We start from the raw sequence: 21,258 nt of genomic DNA, 5'->3' as shown, positions 1-21,258 counted from the left end.
AACCTTCACCAACCCATAATCCATGGTAAACACAGAAAAAGATTCATAGATGTACTGTATATAAATAGTACAAACATTATTATCAATAGAAGCAGTTTTGCCACTCACTCTTCTTGTCGTTGGAAGGCTCCAGGTGTGTCTGGATGTACCCCTCCAGGTAGCTTCTGAACTTGGGTGAGGGGGAGAAGAAGGCCAGGCTGATGGCCATGAATTCCCAGCCGGCCTCCAGGCTCCTCAGGCTCAGGTTGTCAGTGGTCTGTCTGACCAGCTGGACGTACAGCTCGTCCCTCAGGGCCTGCATTCCCCAGCACTTAGTGACCACCAGCAGGGCGGCGTGACGGCGCTCCAGCCGGGCTGGACGGTCCCCCATGTAGCCCTGAATCAGCTTGAACATCTCACAGGCCTCCTTCTTGACGGTGCGGTCGCTGGTGATCAGCATGGGCTTCTTGATGGAGCCCCTGTTCCAGGAGAGCATGTTGGAGATGGAGACGCGGCGGCGGAACAGGCCCTGGGTGTGCAGGTTCAGGTTCTTACTGGCCCAGTCCACCATGTTGGTGTCTGGAGGAGGTTTACAGAGGGTGGTGTAAGGGTACTGGTATCCCACGCTGCCACCTCCTCCTCCCCCACATCCCCTCCTGTCTCCAGTCACTTTGATTCCATGGGGGGAGCCCCTGGTGCCCCTGTGTCCATTACCTCCGCCTTGTGACGAGATCTCCGACTGGGCCTTGGAGTCCAGTGTTCCTGCCTGGAGAAGAAGACCCAAAGGGAGAGGAAGATTTAGCAAGGCATAGACATAAACGCTACAGCTGGAATCATATGAGAATTACTGTCTGTTAATGGCGTGTGTCTAATGCTGTAAACATACTGTACATAGAGAATGTAAATTATGGTGTGTGTGTGTGTGTGTGTGTTCGTCAGTGTGCATACTGTAGGATCAGTTTACTAATGTCCCCTAAAGTGTTAACAGAGTAGAATCTGGAATCATTCACGCAGATCACACTCTAGAAATAGGTGACCCAATGTGGCTATCACATCTAAACACATATTTGGTAACATAACAACCATCCCCCACTCTCTGTAGCCTTCCTCTGGCTGCTTCCCTTCCATCACCCCAAAACACTTCCACTGCCACTGGCCCTTTACCAAATACAAATTAAACTACATTGAATGGTGGATGAATGGCAGGATCTCGTCACGGTATCTCTGCATTCAAACTGCCGTCAATAAAATGCAATTGTGTTCATTGTCCATACCTTATGCCTTCCCATACCATAACCCCACCACCACCATGGGGCACTCCGTTTCCAACTTTGACATCAGCAAACCGCTCGTCGCATACGACGCCATACATTCATCCGTGAAGAGCACACTTCTCCAGCAGCCATCGAAGGTGAGCATTTTCCCACTGAAGTCGGTTACAATGCCAAACTGCAGTCAGGTCAAGATCCCTGATGAGGACGACGAGCACTCGGATGACCTTTCCTGAGACGGTTTCAGACAGTTTGTGCAGAAATTCTTCAGTTGTGCAAACCCACAGTTTCATCAGCTGTCCGGGTGGCTGGTCTCAGATGATCCCGCAGGCGTGGTTACACGTGGTCTGCGGTTGTGAGACCGGTTGGACGTACTGCCAAACTCTCTAAAACAACATTGGAGGTGGCTTATGGTAGAGAAACTAACATTCAATTATCTGGCAACAGCCCTGCAGTCAGCATGCCAATTACATGCTCCCTCAAAACTTGAGACATCTGTAGCATGTGACAAAATTGCACATTTTAGAGTGGCCTTTTGTTTCCCCCAGCACAAGGTGCACCTGTGTAATGATGATACTGTTTAATCAGCTTATTGATATGCCACACCTGTTTGGTGGATGGATTATCTTGGCAAATGAGAAATGCTCACTAACAACAATGTTTTGTGCACAATATTTGAGCGAAATAAGCTTTTGTGCATGAGGAACATTTCTGGGATCTTTAACTTCAGCTCATGAAACATGGGACCGACACTTTACATGTTGCATTTAGAATTGCGCTCACTATACTTTAACTAATCTAATAACATGACTTTTATTTGTTCCCTTTATGCAATGAATCACATCAAATCCCAAATGGCCACCATTGTTCTCTCTTTGGAACATCCAGGTAATTCAATCACAATCATATCAATAATGAGTTTGCCTCTGAACCAACACTAATGTCTTACCAAAGGTGTTTTCAAACTCAATTACATGGCCTAAAGAAGAACAAACAGTAATAACCAACAATAACCTTGAAAGATTGGCTTTTACATTCATACTCATATGACCTCATATTTACAATATAATGCTTCAGAAGTCAGGCAGATCTGTTAGAGGAAATCTGGCCTCTTATATATCAGGCTTTACATTATTGTTCTGACAGAGATGCGTGGGTAGGGACCAGGGAGGGTACCCTTATTTTACATAGCAGTCGTAAAATACATATGTCTATGTAGTAAGGGCTTCATAATGTGGTCTTATTAAAAACAAAAGCGGCATTATAATCTTTTCAGTAGTGTAGTAATCCATGCAGCATGGTGAACCATGTGGGCCGTTGGTCAGAAGTACAACTGGTGTATTTTTCCACAGCTCAGGCCCAAAGCTTTCCAATCTTAACCCCCTCAGCAGGTCTGGAGCTAAGCTCCACTAAGACCCACTCAGGCCAAAACAGCATTTCCCCAAAAGGCGTAGGCTCAGGTTGTCTGGGTCTCTATGTTTTTGGTTGGATAGGTTTCTCAAATTCTTTCTTAGGTTTTTGCATTCTTCATCAAATCATCTGTCATTGTTGTTCATTTTCTTAGAATGTCTGCTTGAAATTTTTGGATTTGATAGGGAAGCTGAGAAATTGCCAAGTTTACACCTTCACTATTACAGTGAAACGTTTTGTACAGGAAATTGTCTAAAAGGGACTGAATTAGTTGTTACCTAATTGATTTTTTGGTAGGTTTCCACACTACTTTCCTTCCATGTATAGCATTTCTTAATATTATTCAGTTCCTTTGGCTTTGATGATTGAGTATTGCTCTGTTCAAGTAGACTGTGATTTTGCTGTGATCTGATAGCGGTGTCAGTGGACTGACTGTGAACGCTCTGAGAGACTCTGGGTTGAGGTCAGTGATAAAGTAGTCTACAGTACTACTGCCAAGAGATGAGCTATAGGTGTACCTACCATAGGAGTCCCCTCGAAGCCTACCACTGACTATGTAGATACCCAGTGTGCGACAGCGCTGCAGGAGTTGTGACCCGTTTTTGTTGGTTATGTTGTCATAGTTGTGCTGAGGGGGGCATATGGGGGAGGGAATACTGTCCTTCCAGGTAGGTGTTTGTCCCCTGTGTGCTGAGGGTGTCAGGTTCTTGTCCAGTTCTGGCATTTAGGTCGCCACAGACTAGTACATGTCCCTAGGCCTGGAAATGATTGATTTCCCCCTCCAGGATGGAGAAGCTGTCTTCATTAAAGTATGGGGATTCTAGTGGGAGGATATAGGTAGCACACATGAGGACATTTTTCTCTGTTGAGATCATTTCCTTTTGAATTTCTAGCCAGATGAAAAATGGTCCTGTTCTGATTAATTTAATAGAGTGAGTTAGGTCTGCTCTATACCAAATTAGCATACCCTCTGAGTCCCTTCCCTGTTTCACACCTGGTAGTTTGGTGGATGGGACTACCAGCTCTCTGTAATTTAGAGGGAAACCAGTGGGCCCATCTCCTCTATAGCATGTTTCTTGTAGGATGACAACATCTGTATTTCTGATTTCTTTGGTGAAGTCCAGGTTCCTGCTCTTTAAGCCAAGGGCAGATGACCTCAGGCTTTAGATATTCCAGGATGAGATAGTGAAGATTTTGTGTTCCATAAAGTGTCCAATGTTAGTCGTGTGGTTTGGCTTCAGACCAGTAAGTGTGAGTACAGCCTGCTGAGCATCTGGTACATGCCATTGGCTTGGGCTAGTGTAAGAGTGGGGGCTGGGCCTGTTTTCCTACTCACGGCCTGGGCGTATGTGTGACTCATGTTGAGGCCCTCTTTGCGGGAGTGGGGGGCATGGGGTGGGCAGGAGGGGCATAGGTCTAATCTGAGGTGTTCTAAATGGTGTGTGGGCATGGTTGACTTGGGGGGGTGTTGATTGGTTGGGGTGGGGGTGTGGATGTGGCTGGTGGTGTTGTGGTCTGGATGTAGGTCCTCTCGGCAGGGGGGGGGTCCTGCAGGTCTGGGAGAGTGTCTCGTCTGGGTGGAGTGTCTGTTGATCTGTTGCTCCTGTGTGAGGTGTTGGGGCAGCGGTTGAGGACGATGTCCTTTAGGGTCCGGGCGAAGTTGGGCACTGCTGCCTTGTATAGGTGGACTTGGTCGTAAAGGCTGTTCAAGTCCAGGGTGGAGTGGTGGGCCAGGTAGATATTTGGTTTTGAGGCACAGTCATGGAAAATACTAGCGTTAACCCACTGTATGGTAGCAGGGTGGAGATAACCACTTGTGCGTTGGGGAAAGTAGAAGAGGCTTTTCAATCACTCCCTTGAGTGCTGTGGCCACCATTTCCTTCTGATGTTCCCAGGTTGTTTGTGCCTGTGTGTATTATTATGTGGCTGGGTAACCCTAGTTTGTCCTCAGACAGAAGGTCTAGAGCATGCTGGGTGTTTGGGCATCAGAGTTTAGACACTGTGTTTGGGAAAAAGTAAATTATCTTGTATATATTTCCCGTTTGAGTCCATAAGGAGTACAATCTGTGGCTTGTATATGTCCTCAGTGGGTGTGGGGTGGTTGTCAGGAGGGATATCAGGGTGGCTGACGGGGGGTTCTCAGAGGGGGTGGGATCCCCTGGGCTTGGGGTTCTTCATTTGTCTTTTCTGCTGTGGTGTCGAGACTATGGTCAGGGTCTGGTGTGGACTGTTCTGCTGTGGTGATGAGACTATGGTCAGGGTCTGGTGTGGACTGTTCTGCTGTGGTGTTGAGGCTATGGTCAGGGTCTGGGATGGACTGTTCTGCTGTGATGTTAACACTATGGTCAGGGTCTGGTGTGGACTGTTCTGCTGTGATGTTAACACTATGGTCAGGGTCTGGGATGGACTGTTCTACTGTGGTGTTAACACTATGGTCAGGGTCTGGGATGGACTGTTCTGCTGTGGTGTTAACACTATGGTCAGGGTCTGGGATGGACTGTTCTGCTGTGATGTTAACACTATGGTCAGGGTCTGGGATGGACTGTTCTGCTGTGATGTTAACACTATGGTCAGGGTCTGGTGTGGACTGTTCTGCTGTGGTGATGAGACTATGGTCAGGGTCTGGGATGGACTGTTCTGCTGGCTTCTCTGCATGATGGCCAGTTCTCTAATGAGTTGTTCTCTGTCACATGTCATCATTCTCTCCTTTTCCTCCAGCACTCAGTTCTGTTCTAGACTTGTACAGGTTGTTTTCTAGTATCCCGAGTTTCCACCCATCGCTAACACCTTCCCTCTTAACAGAGGTGTAGTGTGTTAATATAGCACTGTGCCATGCCAGGGGATGGTCTGGTAAATATAGCACTGTGCCATGCCAGGGGATGGTCTGTGTTAATATAGCACTGTGCCATGCCAGGGGATGGTCTGTGTTAATATAGCACTGCGCCATGCCAGGGGATGGTCTGTGTTAATATAGCACTGCACCATGCCAGGGGATGGTCTGGTAAATATAGCACTGTGCCATGCCAGGGGATGGTCTGTGTTAATATAGCACTGTGCCATGCCAGGGGATGGTCTGTGTTAATATAGCACTGTGCCATGCCAGGGGATGGTCTGTGTTAATATAGCACTGTGCCATGCCAGGGGATGGTCTGTGTTAATATAGCACTGCACCATGCCAGGGGATGTGTGGAAGATTAAGTTGTTTATGTTCCCATTTTTATAATAGTCAGCAAAAAGTGTCTCTTGATATTCCATAATGAGCTTTTTTTGCACTCTTTTTGTGCCTTGTCATTTTTTACATCCAGAGGGTGTATTGTATTGTAATGACCTCTGAACAGCGGGAGAGGGCTTCAAAGGTCTCTGTACTTGGTTGGGGTGGGCTGTGGAACTCTTCTGCCATTGTTGGGCTCAAGGGCTTTGACACCTCTCATGTCACATCTCAGTGCTAATTGAAGTTGCATGTTATATGTTTTATGACTGCTGCAAGATGAATTACCTCTTTGAGGACATTCAAGTTTCCTGAAACTGAATTACTCACTCAGTTCCAGGTTGGATGGTGTTTTCAGGTTACTGTTGTTTGTTTGCCAGAGCATTTTCTGTATAGCTTGGAAATAAACATCTTTGGTAGTAGGAATCCTTCCAGGTCATTATGTCCAAAATCAGGTTGTAGGTTTAGAGTTTTGATTTGAAGTGAAGGTTATCTTGTAGAGGGTAGTATCCTGTATATGTCCTGGTGACATAGTGAAGGTTATGTTGTGGAGGGCAGTATCCTGTATATGTCCTGGTGACATAGTGAAGGTTATGTTGTGGAGGGTAGTATCCTGTATATGTCCTGGTGACATAGTGAAGGTTATGTTGTGGAGGGTAGTATCCTGTATATGTCCTGGTGACATAGTGAAGGTTATGTTGTGGAGGGTAGTATCCTGTATATGTCCTGGTGACATAGTGAAGGTTATGTTGTAGAGGGTAGTATCCTGTATAAGTCCTGGTGACATAGTGAAGGTTATGTTGTGGAGGGTAGTATCCTGTATATGTCCTGGTGACATAGTGAAGGTTACGTTGTAGAGGGTAGTATCCTGTATATGTCCTGGTGACATAGTGAAGGTTATGTTGTGGAGGGTAGTATCCTGTATATGTCCTGGTGACATAGTGAAGGTTATGTTGTAGAGGGTAGTATCCTGTATATGTCCTGGTGACATAGTGAAGGTTATGTTGTGGAGGGTAGTATGCTGTATATGTCCTTGACGAAAAATCCAAGTTTATTTAACTCCAAATCAATATTTTTGTAAAAACATCTCTCTCTCTCTCTCTGTGTGTTCAAGATGTCTGTCAGTGCCATCTCTTCCTGGTCAGTGTGTGTGGTGTGATAGTCTGTGATTGGGTTTAGCAGTGTCCTGTGTGTGTGACTGGGCTCTCTCACAGGCTGGGTTGCAGATAACATGGTAAGATACTCCTCCTCAGGCACATTTGGGGAGGCTGGGGGAGGGGGGGTGCATAGCAGGCTGGGGTACCTTCAAAACAGACACATCCAGCCAGCGACAGTGGCAACTCTCACAGATAAGAGAGAATGGCAAAGTTACGACAAATACAGACTCTTAACACCACATTGCCCACAAAGTGTGTTCAAATAAATCCTGATTAATCGTGTTAGTTTTTAGATTATGGTTTGATAAAAGAACCACTATTACAGACCCTGCTAATTGCTGATGTCTGGTTATTTACAGTGAGGGAAAAAAGTATTTGATCCCCTGCTGATTTTGTACGTTTGCCCACTGACAAAGAAATGATCAGTCTATAATTTTAATGGTAGGTTTATTTGAACAGTGAGAGACAGAATAACAGCAAAAAAATCCAGAAAAACGCATGTCAAAAATGTTATAAATTGATTTGCATTTTAATGAGGGAAATAAGTATTTGACCCCCTCTCAATCAGAAAGATTTCTGGCTCCCAGGTGTCTTTTATACAGGTAACGAGCTGAGATTAGGAGCACACTCTTAAAGGGAGTGCTCCTAATCTCAGTTTGTTACCTGTATAAAAGACACCTGTCCACAGAAGCAATCAATCAATCAGATTCCAAACTCTACACCATGGCCAAGACCAAAGAGCTCTCCAAGGATGTCAGGGACAAGATTGTAGACCCACACAAGGCTGGAATGGGCTACAAGACCATTGCCAAGCAGCTTGGTGAGAAGGTGACAACAGTTGGTGCGATTATTCGCAAATGGAAGAAACACAAAATAACTGAATCTCCCTCGGCCTGGGGCTCCATGCAAGATCTCACCTCGTGGAGTTGCAATGATCATGAGAACGGTGAGGAATCAGCCCAGAACTACACGGGAGGATCTTGTCAATGATCTTATGGCAGCTGGGACCATAGTCACCAAGAAAACAATTGGTAACACACTATGCCGTGAAGGACTGAAATCCTGCAGCGCCCGCAAGGTCCCCCTGCTCAAGAAAACACATATACATGCCCGTCTGTCTATATTTTGCCAATGAACATCTGAATGATTCAGAGAACAACTGGGTGAAAGTGTTGTGGTCAGATGAGACCAAAATGGAGCTCTTTGGCATCAACTCAACTCGCCGTGTTTGGAGGAGGAGGAATGCTGCCTATGACCCCAAGAACACCATCCCCACCGTCAAACATGGAGGTGGAAACATTATGCTTTGGGGGTGTTTTTCTGCTAAGGGGACAGGACAACTTTACCACATCAAAGGGACGATGGACGGGGCCATATACCGTCAAATCTTGAATGAGAACCTCCTTCCCTCAGCCAGGGCATTGAAAATGGGTCGTGGATGGGTATTCCAGCATGACAATGACCCAAAACACACGGCCAAGGCAACAAAGGAGTGGCTCAAGAAGAAGCACATTAAGGTCCTGGAGTGGCCTAGCCAGTCTCCAGACCTTAATCCCATAGAAAATCTGTGGAGGGAGCTGAAGGTTCGAGTTGCCAAACATCAGCCTCGAAATCTTAATGACTTGGAGAAGATCTGCAAAGAGGAGTGGGACAAAATCCTGAGATGTGTGCAAACCAGGTGGCCAACTACAAGAAACGTCTGACCTCTGTGATTGCCAACAAGGGTTTTGCCACCAAGTACTAAGTCATGTTTTGCAGAGGGGTCAAATACTTATTTCCCTCATTAAAATGCAAATAATTTTATAATATTTTTGACATGCGTTTTCTGGATTTTTTTGGTGTTATTCTGTCTCTCACTGTTCAAATAAACCTACCATTAAAATTATAGACTGATCATTTCTTTGTCAGTGGGCAAACGTACAAAATCAGCAGAGGATCAAATACTTTTTTCCCTCACTGTAGGACCCCATTTATTTTTCAATTTCAGACAGACATTCTTGCTGAAGGCCTTTGGGAGAGTCATTTCCATGGGTGTTCATATACTGCAGTGAATGATATGGCTTCTGTGGGCCTGAACCACATTTCAGTCAGGCCATTTCAACCCACACACAGCCTCAGCCCCAGTCTCCTTGCAGCGCATAGGCAGCTTCTGCCAAGTTACTCTCCTACAGATCTGACAATGCACAATGAAAAGACTCTGCCCCAATGTATTTCAACATGTGACTGGAGTATTCATCTGCATAAGGTAGGCGTTTCATACAGGAGCACATTTAAGTACATGATAAGTGCACACCACGGACTACGCACACATCCACAAAAAAAAACTGATATCAGCTCTGAGGATTTGAGGCCATTCAAGATGGCTTTTGCTGTCGATAACAGTCAGTAACTCAACCTCTGATCGGACATTTACTACACCGAGACATAAGTACACTCATGTCCAGTAAAAGTCCCCAAGGAGAGTCTACAATTTAGAAGTAGAAGTACTGTACATCCAGAATGTAAGTGATCCCATTCCAACACATTATACCCAGTGATCCAGAGAGTACAGTGTTTTTATATGTAACAATCTGGTGCCTTTGTAGTAGTTGCAGAGCTGGACTGAACTGAGACTACACTGTTCCTGACTGGACTGGACTACTCTCCTCCTGACTGGACTGGGACTACTCTCCTCCTGACTGGACTGGGACTACTCTGTTCCTGACTGGACTGGGACTACTCTGTTCCTGACTGGACTGGGACTACTCTGTTCCTGACTGGACTGGGACTACTCTGTTCCTGACTGGACTGGGACTACTCTGTTCCTGACTGGACTGGGACTACTCTGTTCCTGACTGGACTGGGACTACTCTGTTCCTGACTGGACTGGGACTACTCTATTCCTGACTGGACTGGGACTACTCTGTTCCTGACTGGACTGGGACTACTCTGTTCCTGACTGGACTGGGACTACTCTGTTCCTCTCATCGAGGAGACATACAGGTGGGGAGTAGGACTGCCTGGAGCCCCTCTCCCCAACTTCACTCCCAAATCTCCATTGTCTGAAACCCCACCCCTCCAAAAAAATGAAAAGGGATTGTTCTTATTTCTACTGCCAAAAACAGAGATCCCTCTTTCCCTTTACACAATAGAAATAGTCCTGGAATGAGACCAACAATTCTATTAAGTTTGTCCAGACAGTATAAAAAGTGAGGGTGTGTTATATTGAAAAGTCCAGTCCAGTGTATGTTTCAGAGCAGAGGTTAGAGAATTCTCCAGTTGAGTAAAGTGGCCCGGCTTTGATAGTGGATGGATGTGGGTGGATCTAGCGTGACCCCCGCTAAGCACTAGTGTGGGAAAAAGTCTCACATACTCAGCTTCAATGAGCTGACAAACAGAGGCAGTTAATGGGACCTTCTCCCTAGTAAGTCCCCAAGCCCAGCTCAACACATGACACACTGCAGCCAGGATCAAATCTGTGTTTTCTTTCCCACTCGCTGTCACTCATCCTCTATTTCACTTGATCTGGCACAGTTCACTGAACTGCATGGTACAATCTCTCAATACACACACACACACACACACACACACACACACACACACACACACACACACACACACACACACACACACACACACACACACACACACACACACACACACACACACACACACACACACACACACACACACACACACACACACACACACACACACATTCCTACTCCAGTGGAGGTCCTCCTATCTACAGTAGTCAGGAGGATGCAGACAGGCAGGCAGGACATGTAGTTTGGTAGTCACCACTTCTTTCTGCAGGGTGATCTACATGCTGTTGTGTTCAGTAATGTGTTCAGTGTTCCTGTCTCCATACTGTTTACCACCTCATATTTCATCTCTCTGATTCACTGACATAGTGGCCTGTCTGAAATCTGGCATGCCTACAACTTACTTACACATACTGTATACTAATCGTACTGCATACTATTTAGAACGTACTGTTTAGTAAAAACGAATGCAGTAAGCAACTAATATATCAACATGCTAGAACGTGTCACCTAATGCACAATTGCGTTGATTCCCGCTATATGTTCATGTTGGTACAGTGTGTCCCCTCAGCTGATTATCAGCTGTTGTCAAACACACGGAAGTCTGGTAAGATGCTTATCTTCCTCAACCGCATGAAAAGGTGAAATGAGTACAACATCCTGGCATTTAAAGCATTTAAAAATGAAACTTTTTTTTATGCAAACCGCAAATGCCTACTATTTATGGGTATTCGGACACGCCCACAGAATCCAGTTCTCTCAAAGCACTTCGATCACTGACTCACCTGACAGACGGATGCTGAGAGCGGAATGGAATCTCTCTCTTCCTCAGTGTTTCCCTCACTCGTTCTCTCTGCATGAGATCTTCTCCAGGCATGCAGTGTTTTCTTGGTGGAGGTGACTAAGCCACCTTATGGATTTGGAAAGCTGAGCGACACCTCACGTGGGGGAGCGGAGCGCTCGCCCACATTAAAACTCATACGCGTTTCATGTTCATTTTTCCTGTCTACCGCAAACGTGTAGCCTGTGGAGTCCTAGCTCTGCGTTTTTAGTTTTTATGTGCAGGTTGTTCTTTTCAGAGTCCCTGCAGAGCAGCCGGTCTCCTAGTTGTGGGGGTGGATGCGGTTTGAGGTTATAAAGGCTTTGACAAAACAACTCACGGCCTAACGTTATAAGTAATCAGCCACAACGAGCAACTAGGCTAACCCAAATCACACTATACACTATTTCTAAAACAAGGTGAGAAAGAGGGTTGGGGCTGTCTCAGGTGGCAATACACACACTGCATTAATGTGACTTGTTTTTTACAGGAAAGGAGAGATAAAACATGTGATTAGAAACAACTCCAATAGGATTCAAGGCGCTCCGAAGCAAAGCCCTTTTCCTGGAATGGAACAGACTGGCAACAGGAAACTGAGAGCAAGCAACTTTCTTCTGCATTGTTCCTATGGCGACAGGATGTCGACAGCGTCCAATTTTTCTCCTGAAGGCTGAAGCGAGAGGGAGGTGAATCCCAGAGAAAAGAAGACAGGGAGAGACAGAGATGATTGCTGCCTCACAATGCCTTCCCTTAGCATCGCCTACACACTGCCACATCTCCAGCACAACACGGGAGGAAAATAGAACAATTGTTGTACCGTAGAACTACTTATAAAGATAGCAAGGCGAAAGGCAGCAGCTTTATTTTTTGGTAGAGACAGAGTGAGAGAGAGATGGAGAGAGAATTCCCAGGGCATGGATGGTAGACATTCCAGCTGACCTGCAGTAGTACACCTAACGAGGCTAATTAGCCCACGCCCAGTCACATGAGATAGAGAGTACAGAGCTTTCCTCACACAGACCGCCCTTTCATATGTCAACACGCTGTTCTATACACAGCAGAACAGCAGGCTGGAGCGGCCCTCGCACTGCGTACAGACGTCAATTCAACGTCTAGTCCACGTTGGCTCAACGTGATTTCATTTAAATGACGAGGAAACAACGTTGATTCAACACACGTCAACATATCAACACATAACTGTAAATAACACACGCCAGAAGAACAGGCCTGTTTTCTACTGTGTAAACACAAAGAGGTCTGAATGCTAAGACACAGCTAAGACAAGTCTAACATTCACACCCGGATACAGTACACGGTGTTGAGAGGCGGGCTGTACTGAACTGTACCTGTGAGAGGGACATGTGGGGCTCCGAGGAGGACAGGCTGTTCTGGCTGATGATGCTCTTCTCCAGAGTGTCCACCTTCTCATAGGTCCGTTTCTGACGCACCATGCCCTCCGACGCCAGGGGCGAGAGGGGCACGTCGCCATGGGTACTCCCGCTCCCGGCCCGGTACAGAGAGCGGTTACTGGCGCTGATGTCCTCTCGGGAGGCGCTGTGGCCCCCGTACTTCTTCGGGGAGTCCAGGGGGGAACGGGCCCGAGGTACAGAGCTGTCAGACATCTCAGCGTCCAGGCTGGCCTTGCTGCCACGCAGGGTGTTAGATCGACTCACCACCACCCGCATCTCTGCCATCAGCTTCTCATTCAGGGCACTGAGCTCCCCACTGCTGCCCACTGAGCCTGGCCGGCCCTGCCCTGTTCCCCCAGCCCCACCTCCCAGGGCTCTCCGGCGGTTCTTCCTCCTCAAGCTGGGCGAGGGCCCGGTGGAGTAGCCTGAGTCCTGGTAGGTGACGGCGGCCGGCGCTGGGTACTCTTGGGAGGCCACGCTGTTCTGCCGGCTGTGTCGGACGTCCATGTTCTTCCTCACGCTGGTCTCCAGGAGACGCCACGACTGCTTCTTCTCCAGGCTCACCTCCTTGGGCCTGGGCTGGGTGACGACTGGGCATGGGGATGGAGAGGGGGGCAGGTCAGGGTCTGGAGCAGGGGCCTGCTCTGTCTGGATAGGATGGGATAAGGGGCTCTGCTTGCAGGTGGCAGGGTCCACATTGACCATGTGTTTGATGCACTCCCGTCCAGCGGGGCTGTACTCTGTGGCGGAGGGATTCCTCTTGTGTTTGGAGGCCAGGTGAGAGGCTGGGTATTGAAGCAGCTTGGGTTGCTGCTGAGTCTGGGTCTGGGGGTGGGTCTGGGGTTGGCGGACCCTCTGCAGGCTGGTGGTTGGGGTGGAGGACCTGTTCAGGAGGGCGGCCCCCTCCACCTCCACCTCCATCGGGGGCTCATCATAGATAGGTGTTTCCATGGGTGGTTCATCATAGATGGGCGGAGTGGCACCGTAATGGGGCGAGGAGGGCTGGGGGGTGCCAGCCTGACACCTCTGTGGGGTCTGGTAGACCTGGCTGCCAGTGGAGGGCATCACCAGGCCGAAGTTACCGTTGTCTCCCTTCTTCAGGTGGAAGGCTTGCTTGTGGTCCACAGGGGCAGCCATCTTGCCTGCAGGGCTGGATATGGGTCTGGGGCTGGGTCTGTCTGAGTGGACCTGGTACACAGCAGGGCTCCCAGGGCTGAGAGCGTTGAGGTGCTGGGTGCTAGCGGGCACCACGGACTGGTTCCTGCCAATGCTGTTCACCTTCACCAACATGGCTGCCTTCGATCCCGGAGCTGGCTGCCATCTTTGACCTGGGTCTCTGGAACAGAAGAGAGGAAGATTTTTTGATGAATAATAAAACAAATATTTATACATCACGGATGGGCAACTTTGATGGCGGGTGGGGGCCACAAAACATCTGAACTCTTTAAGGGGCTGCAGTGGCTCACCGGTCTGTGTACCCACATCCTTACCCAAACTTCCCTGCTGTACATAGAACACACTCAAAGACACCAAAAATGTGGGATCAAAGATGTATGATATGTCCACATGCTCACAGCACTATAAACAATGGTTTAGGCCTGTTTGGTGGGTAAACAAGACAGATGACTGTTCAAAGCCAACTTGCTCATATGTAACTGAGAAGAAAGAATCCGTGACTGGGATGCCAGACCTTGTCGGAATCCCACCTGTACATTCCCCTGCGTTTCAAGCTTTAAACCCTCTGACCTTCCACGGTTCAGAGAGAGAGATAGGTCTCTAGGTCTGACAGTATTGGCAACCAAGGTCTTTATAAAGGACAAACCACTCGTTAACCGTGTTTATCTCATTTTGTGAGACTATGAGAGTGTATGGGAGGCAGGTATGAGAGTGTAGGTTACAACTGTGAGACAGATATGAGACTGTAGGTTACAACTGTGAGACAGATATGAGACTGTACAGGTTACAACTGTGAGACAGATATGAGACTGTACAGGTTACAACTGTGAGACAGATATGAGACTGTAGGTTACAACTGTGAGACAGATATGAGACTGTACAGGTTACAACTGTGAGACAGGTATGAGACTGTAGGTTACAACTGTGAGACAGATATGAGACTGTAGGTTGCAACTGTGAGACAGATATGAGACTGTAGGTTACAACTGTGAGACAGATATGAGACTGTACAGGTTACAACTGTGAGACAGATATGAGACTGTACAGGTTACAACTGTGAGACAGATATGAGACTGTAGGTTACAACACAACTTGAGATGGATCTGATTTGACGCAGTGCGACTGTGAGATATTTCTGGTTTAGTTTCCAACAAACATGGCCATAGTGCAAGTACATAATCAGGGCATGGAAACAAAATTAATCTTACTAGCTATTAATATTACTAAAAGAGACTGTCACAATGAAACAATGGAAACCCTTTTCTCAACAAAACCCTTACTCAGCTTATCAAACAGAAGTACCCACACCCACACAAACACACTCATTTTCCAGAACATCACGGTCCTGTTTGTAGGAGAAACACAACAGGAAAGGTTTGTTCCACTTTGTTCCAACATTACAGTCTGCCAAGTGAAGCTGTCAAAACTACAGCTCCACGCACACACACACTCACACACACACACACACACACACACACACACACACACACACACACACACACACACACACACACACACACACACACACACACACACACACACACACACACACACACACACACAGTTGAAGTTGGAAGTTTACATACACCTTAGCCAAATACATTTAAACTCAGTTTTTCACAATTCCTGACATTTAATCCTAGTAAAAATTCCCTGTCTTAGGTCAGTTAGGATCACCACTTTATTTTAAGCATTTGAAATGTCAGAATAATAGTAGAGAGAATGATTTAATTCAGCTTTTTTTTCTTTCATCACATTCCCAGTGGGTCAGAAGTTTACATACACTCAATTAGTATTTGGTAGCATTGCCTTTAAATTGTTTAACTTGGGTCAAACGTTTTGGGTAGCCTTCCACAAGCTTCCCACAATAAGTTGGGTGAATTTTGGCCCAGTCCTCCTGACAGAGCTTGTGTAACTGAGTCAGGTTTGTAGGCCTCCTTGCTCGCACACACTTTTTCAGTTCTGCCCACAAATTTTCTCTGGGATTGAGGTCAGGGCTTTGTGATGGCCAATCCAATACCTTGACTTTGATGTCTTTAAGCCATTTTGCCACAACTTTGGAAGTATGCTTGGGGTCATTGTCCATTTGGAAGACCCATTTGCGACCAAGCTTTAACTTCCTGACTGATGTCTTGAGATGTTGCTTCAATATATCCACATAATTTTCCATCCTCATGATGCCATCTATTTTTTAAGTGCACCAGTCCCTCCTGCAGCAAAGCACCCCCACAACATGATGCTGCCACCCGTTATTCACGGTTGGGATGGTGTTCTTCGGCTTGCAAGCCTCCCCTTTTTTCCTCCAAACATAACGGTGGTCATTATGGCCAAACAGTTCTATTTTTGTTTCATCAGACCAGAGGACATTTCTCCAAAAATTACGATCTTTGTCCCCATGTGCAGTTGCAAACCGTAGTCTGGCTTTTCTATGGTGGTTTTGGAGCAGTGGCTTCTTCCTTGCTGAGCGGCCTTTTATGTCAATATAGGACTCGTTTTACTGTGGATATAGATACTTTTGTACATGTTTCCTCCAGCATCTTCACAAGGTCCTTTGCTGTTGTTCTGAGATTGATTTGCACTTTTCGCACCTAAGTATGTTCATCTCTAGGAGACAGAATGCTTATCCTTCCTGAGCAGTAAGACGGCTGCGTGGTCCCATGGTCTTTATACTTGTGCACTATTGTTTGTACAGATGAAAGTGGTACCTTCAGGCGTTTGGAAATTGCTCCCAAGGATGAACCAAACTTGTGGAGGTCTACAATTTTTTTCTGAGGTCTTGGCTGATTTCTTTTGATTTTCCTATGATGTCAAGCAAAGAGGCACTGAGTTTGAAGGTAGGCCTTGAAATACATCCGCAGGTACACCTCCAATTCACTCAAATTATGTCAATCAGAAGCTTCTAAAGCCATGACATCATTTTCTGAAATTTTCCAAGCTGTTTAAAGGCACAGTCAACTTAGTGTATGCAAACTTCTGACCCACTGGAATTGTGATACAGTGAATTATAAGTTAAATAATCTGTCTGTAAACAATTGTTGGAAAATTGACTTGTGTGCACAAAGTAGATTTTTGAAAAACGAGTTTAAATGACTCCAACCTAAGTGTATGTAAACTTCCGATTTCAACTGTACATACACACACACACATATATACACACACACACACACACACACACACACACACACACACACACACACACACACACACACACACACACACACACACACACACACACACACACACCACCCCAGCTCCATGTTCCCAGTGGAATGTCAGGCCCTAATCCTGCATCAATGCCCTGGGTGTTCTGGTCCTTCAGTGGTGCAGCCTACTCACCCTCCCTCAGACCTCAGACCCCAGATCCAGCTTACAGCCCTACACACTCCACAAGCAACCTGATAATCTCCCCGACTAGCTAATCTAACCAGCACTCAACTCTCAACTCCTCTCACACCAGACCCTTTCTTTCAAAAGACTGTTCAGAATATAGCTAAACGTCTACTGTAAAAACAGCATAACCTCAATGAAACCCTCTCAGCCGGGAAACCCACCATAACACATCCCATAATGGCAAAGACATGTTAGACAAGCAACACTGAGAGCCTGTATGGTGTTGGGAAAGACATAGGAGACAAGCAACACTGTGGGAAGTAAGACATTATCCTGCCTAATAGTTGTTACCCCATCAGTAAACATGTTCTCACTTTTAGAACAATGCCATATAGCTTCTGCTAAGTAGAAGACAACACCATACAGACTCTGATAAGTAGAGGACAACACCTTACAGGCTCTGCTAAGTAGAGGACAACACCATATAGCCTCTGCTAAGTAGAGAACAACACCATACAGACTCTGCTAAGTAGAAGACAACACCATACAGACTCTGCTAAGTAGAAGACAACACCATACAGACTCTGCTAAGTAGAAGACAACACCATACAGACTCTGCTAAGTAGAGGACAACACCATATAGCCTCTGCTAAGTAGAGGACAACACCATACAGACTCTGCTAAGTAGAGGACAACACCATATTGCCTCTGCTAAGTAGAGGACAACACCATACAGGTTCTGATAAGTAGAGGACAACACCATACAGACTCTGCTAAGTAGAAGACAACACCATACAGACTCTGCTAAGTAGAGGACAACACCATATTGCCTCTGCTAAGTAGAGGACAACACCATACAGGCTCTGATAAGTAGAGGACAATACCATACAGGCTCTGCTAAGTAGAGGACAACACCATACAGGCTCTGCTAAGTAGAGGACAACACCATACAGACTCTGATAAGTAGAGGACAACACCATATAGCCTCTGCAAAGTAGAGGACAAAACCATATAACCTATGCTAAGTAGAGGACAACCCCACATAGCCTCTGCTAAGTAGAGGACAACACCATACAGGCTCTGCTAAGTAGAGGACAACACCATACAGGCTCTGCTAAGTAGAGGACAACACCATACAGGCTCTGCTAAGTAGAGGACAACACCACATAGCCTCTGCTAAGTAGAGGACAACACCACATAACCTCTGCTAAGTAGAGGACAACACCACATAACCTCTGCTAAGTAGAGGACAACACCATATAGCCTCTGATAAGTAGAGGACAACACCATACAGGCTCTGCTAAGTAGAGAACAACACCATATAACCTCTGCTAAGTAAAGGACAACACCATTAGCCTCTGCTAAGTAGAGGACAACACCATACAGACTCTGATAAGTAGAGGACAACACCATATAACCTCTGCTAAGTAGAGGACAACAAGATATAGCCTCTGCTAAGTAGAGGACAACACCATATAACCTATGCTAAGTAGAGGACAACACCATATAGCCTCTGCTAAGTAGAGGACAACACCATACAGACTCTGATAAGTAGAGGACAACACCATATAGCCTCTGCTAAGTAGAGGACAAAACCATATAACCTCTGCTAAGTAGAGGACAACCCCATATAGCCTCTGCTAAGTAGAGGACGACACCATACAGACTCTGATAAGTACAGGACAACACCATATAGCCTATCAGCATATCATAGCATATCAGCATTGCCTGAGTAAAGATGCGTAATGGGGGGGTGGAGGGTGGTCTTTGTCCCCTAAAAAAGATCAGAAGGTAACTTACCCCCCCTTGTGTCCCTGTGTTGGCGCGGGACAGCGTTGTAACGGCGGGGGTCCTTTCAGTCCCCGTGTGAACGCTGCTACACCCCCTCCTCTTCAAAACCAAAAGAAAACAAACAACCTGTGCCAGCGCGTCTCAGAAGGATGATGGATGTGTGTGTACCGCTGTGAGTGTCTTCAGTGAAAACACAAAAGAGTCAAGGCTCCAGAGCTCTTTACAGATACTCTTAATTGTAGTCTGCCACCAGCGTCTGAATTTAACTGTGGCGTTACTGAGAGGGGAGCAAAAAAAACAAAGGGGGAGAGAGAGAGAGAGAGAGAGAGAGAGAGAGAGAGAGAGAGAGGAGGAAAGAAAGGCGGGGGCCGGTGCTGTAGCCCTTATCCTTCCTCAGTGTTACAGTAGCTGGAATGTGAGCTGCTCTGTTCCAGCTCAGCCTCTCTCCTCTCTGATAGAATCTCAGCATGTGAGTAGCCCATATTAATATATGTAGCCTTAGAAATAAGGTTCATGAAATCAATAACTTGCTAACATCAGATAACATTCATATATTAGCCATTTCTGAGCCTCACTTAGATAATTCCTTTGATGATACAGCAGTAGCAATACAAGGATATAACATCTATAACATCTACAGGAATGCTTATGGGGGAGGTGTTGGTACAGTGACTTGTGAAAGTATTCACCCCCCTTGGCATTTTTCCTATTTTGTAGCCTTACAACCTGGAATTAAAATTGATTTTTTACATTTTTATTTATTGTGAAACAAATAAGAAATAACACAAAAAAACTGAAAACTTGAGCGTGCATAACTATTCACCCCCTCAAAGTCAATACTTTGTAGAGCCACCTTTTGTAGCAATTACAGCTGCAAGTCTCTTGTGGTATGTCTCTATAAGCTTGGCACATCTAGCCACTGGGATTTTTGCCCATTCTTCAAGGCAAAACTGCTCCAGCTCCTTCAAGTTGGAATGGTTCTGCTGGTGTACAGCAATCTTTAAGTCATACCACAGATTCTCAATTGGATTGAGGTTTGGGCTTTGACTAGGCCATTCCAAAACATTTAAATGTTTCCCCTTAAACCACTCGAGTTTTGCTTTAGCAGTATGCTTAGGGTCATTGTCCTGCTGGAAGGTGAACCTCGGTCCCAGTCTCAAACCTCTGGAAGACTGAAACAGGTTTCCCTCAAGAATTTCCCTGTATTTAGCGCCATCCATCATTCCTTCAATTCTGACCAGTTTCCCAGTCCCTGCTGATGAAAACCATCTCCACAGCATGATGCTGCCACCACCATGCTTCACTGTGGGGATGGAATTCTCGGGGTGATGAGAGGTGTTGGGTTTGCGCCATACATAGCATTTTCCAAATCTCAATTTTAGTCTCATCTGACCAGAGTACCTTCTTCCATATGTTTGGGGAGTCTCCCACATGCCTTTTGGCAAACACCAAACATGTTTGCTTATTTTTTTCTGGCCACTCTTCCGTAAACACAAAAGAGTTAGCTGTACACTCTGTGGAGTGTACAGCTTAAAGTGGTCCTATGGACAGATACCCCAATCTCCGCTGTGAAGCTTTGCAGCTCCTTCAGGGTTATCTTTGGTCTCTTTGTTGCCTCTCTGATTAATGCCCTCTTTGCCTGGTCCGTGAGTTTTGGTGGGTGGCCCTCTCTTGGCAGGTTTGTTGTGGTGCCATATTCTTTCAATTTTTTAATAATGGATTTAATGGTGCTCCGTGGGATGTTCAAAGTTTTGGATATTTTTTTATACCCAACCCTGATCTGTACTTCTCCACAACATTGTCCTTGACCTGTTTGGAGAGCTCCTTGGTCTTCATGGTGTCTCTTGCTTGGTGGTGCCCCTTGCTTAGTGGTGTTGCAGACTCTGGGGCCTTTCAGAACAGGTGTATATATACTGAGATCATGTGACAGATCATGTGACACTTAGATTGCACACAGGTGGACTTTATTTAACTAATTATGTGACCTCTGAAGGTAATTGGTTGCACCAGATCTTATTTAGGGGCTTCATAGCAAAGGGGGTGAATACTATATGCACGCACCACTTTTCCATTTTTTATTTTGTATAATTCTTTGAAACAAGTAATTATTTTCATTTCACTTCACCAATTTGGACTATTTTGTGTATGTAAGTCCATTACATGAAATCCAAATAAAAATCTAT

The 21,258-nt window shown here is 46.1% G+C and overlaps 1 protein-coding gene across 2 annotated transcripts in view; it reads right to left on the bottom strand.

The window, feature by feature from the left end:
- LOC106566473 (rho GTPase-activating protein 39) overlaps positions 1 to 21,258 on the bottom strand; it is a 139,818-nt gene that overhangs the window by 29,969 nt on the left and 88,591 nt on the right. The window contains exons 1-3 of one of the 2 annotated variants that reach the window (XM_014134545.2): positions 19,085 to 19,355; positions 12,716 to 14,114; positions 109 to 745 (exon numbers count right to left, since the gene is read on the bottom strand). In XM_014134545.2, the coding sequence (XP_013990020.1) occupies positions 109 to 745; positions 12,716 to 14,068 (1,990 nt within the window). In that variant the 5' untranslated portion in view covers positions 14,069 to 14,114; positions 19,085 to 19,355. Of the gene's footprint in view, positions 1 to 108; positions 746 to 12,715; positions 14,115 to 19,084; positions 19,356 to 21,258 lie in introns of those variants that run through there. The other variant, XM_014134542.2, reaches the window with a different exon arrangement.

The sequence above is a fragment of the Salmo salar genome, chromosome ssa13, assembly GCF_905237065.1.
Source record: "Salmo salar chromosome ssa13, Ssal_v3.1, whole genome shotgun sequence".
In the NCBI taxonomy this organism is placed as follows: domain Eukaryota; kingdom Metazoa; phylum Chordata; class Actinopteri; order Salmoniformes; family Salmonidae; genus Salmo; species Salmo salar.
The sequence above is the reverse complement of the archived record's forward strand: the minus strand, read 5'-3'. Positions and strand labels throughout refer to the sequence as shown.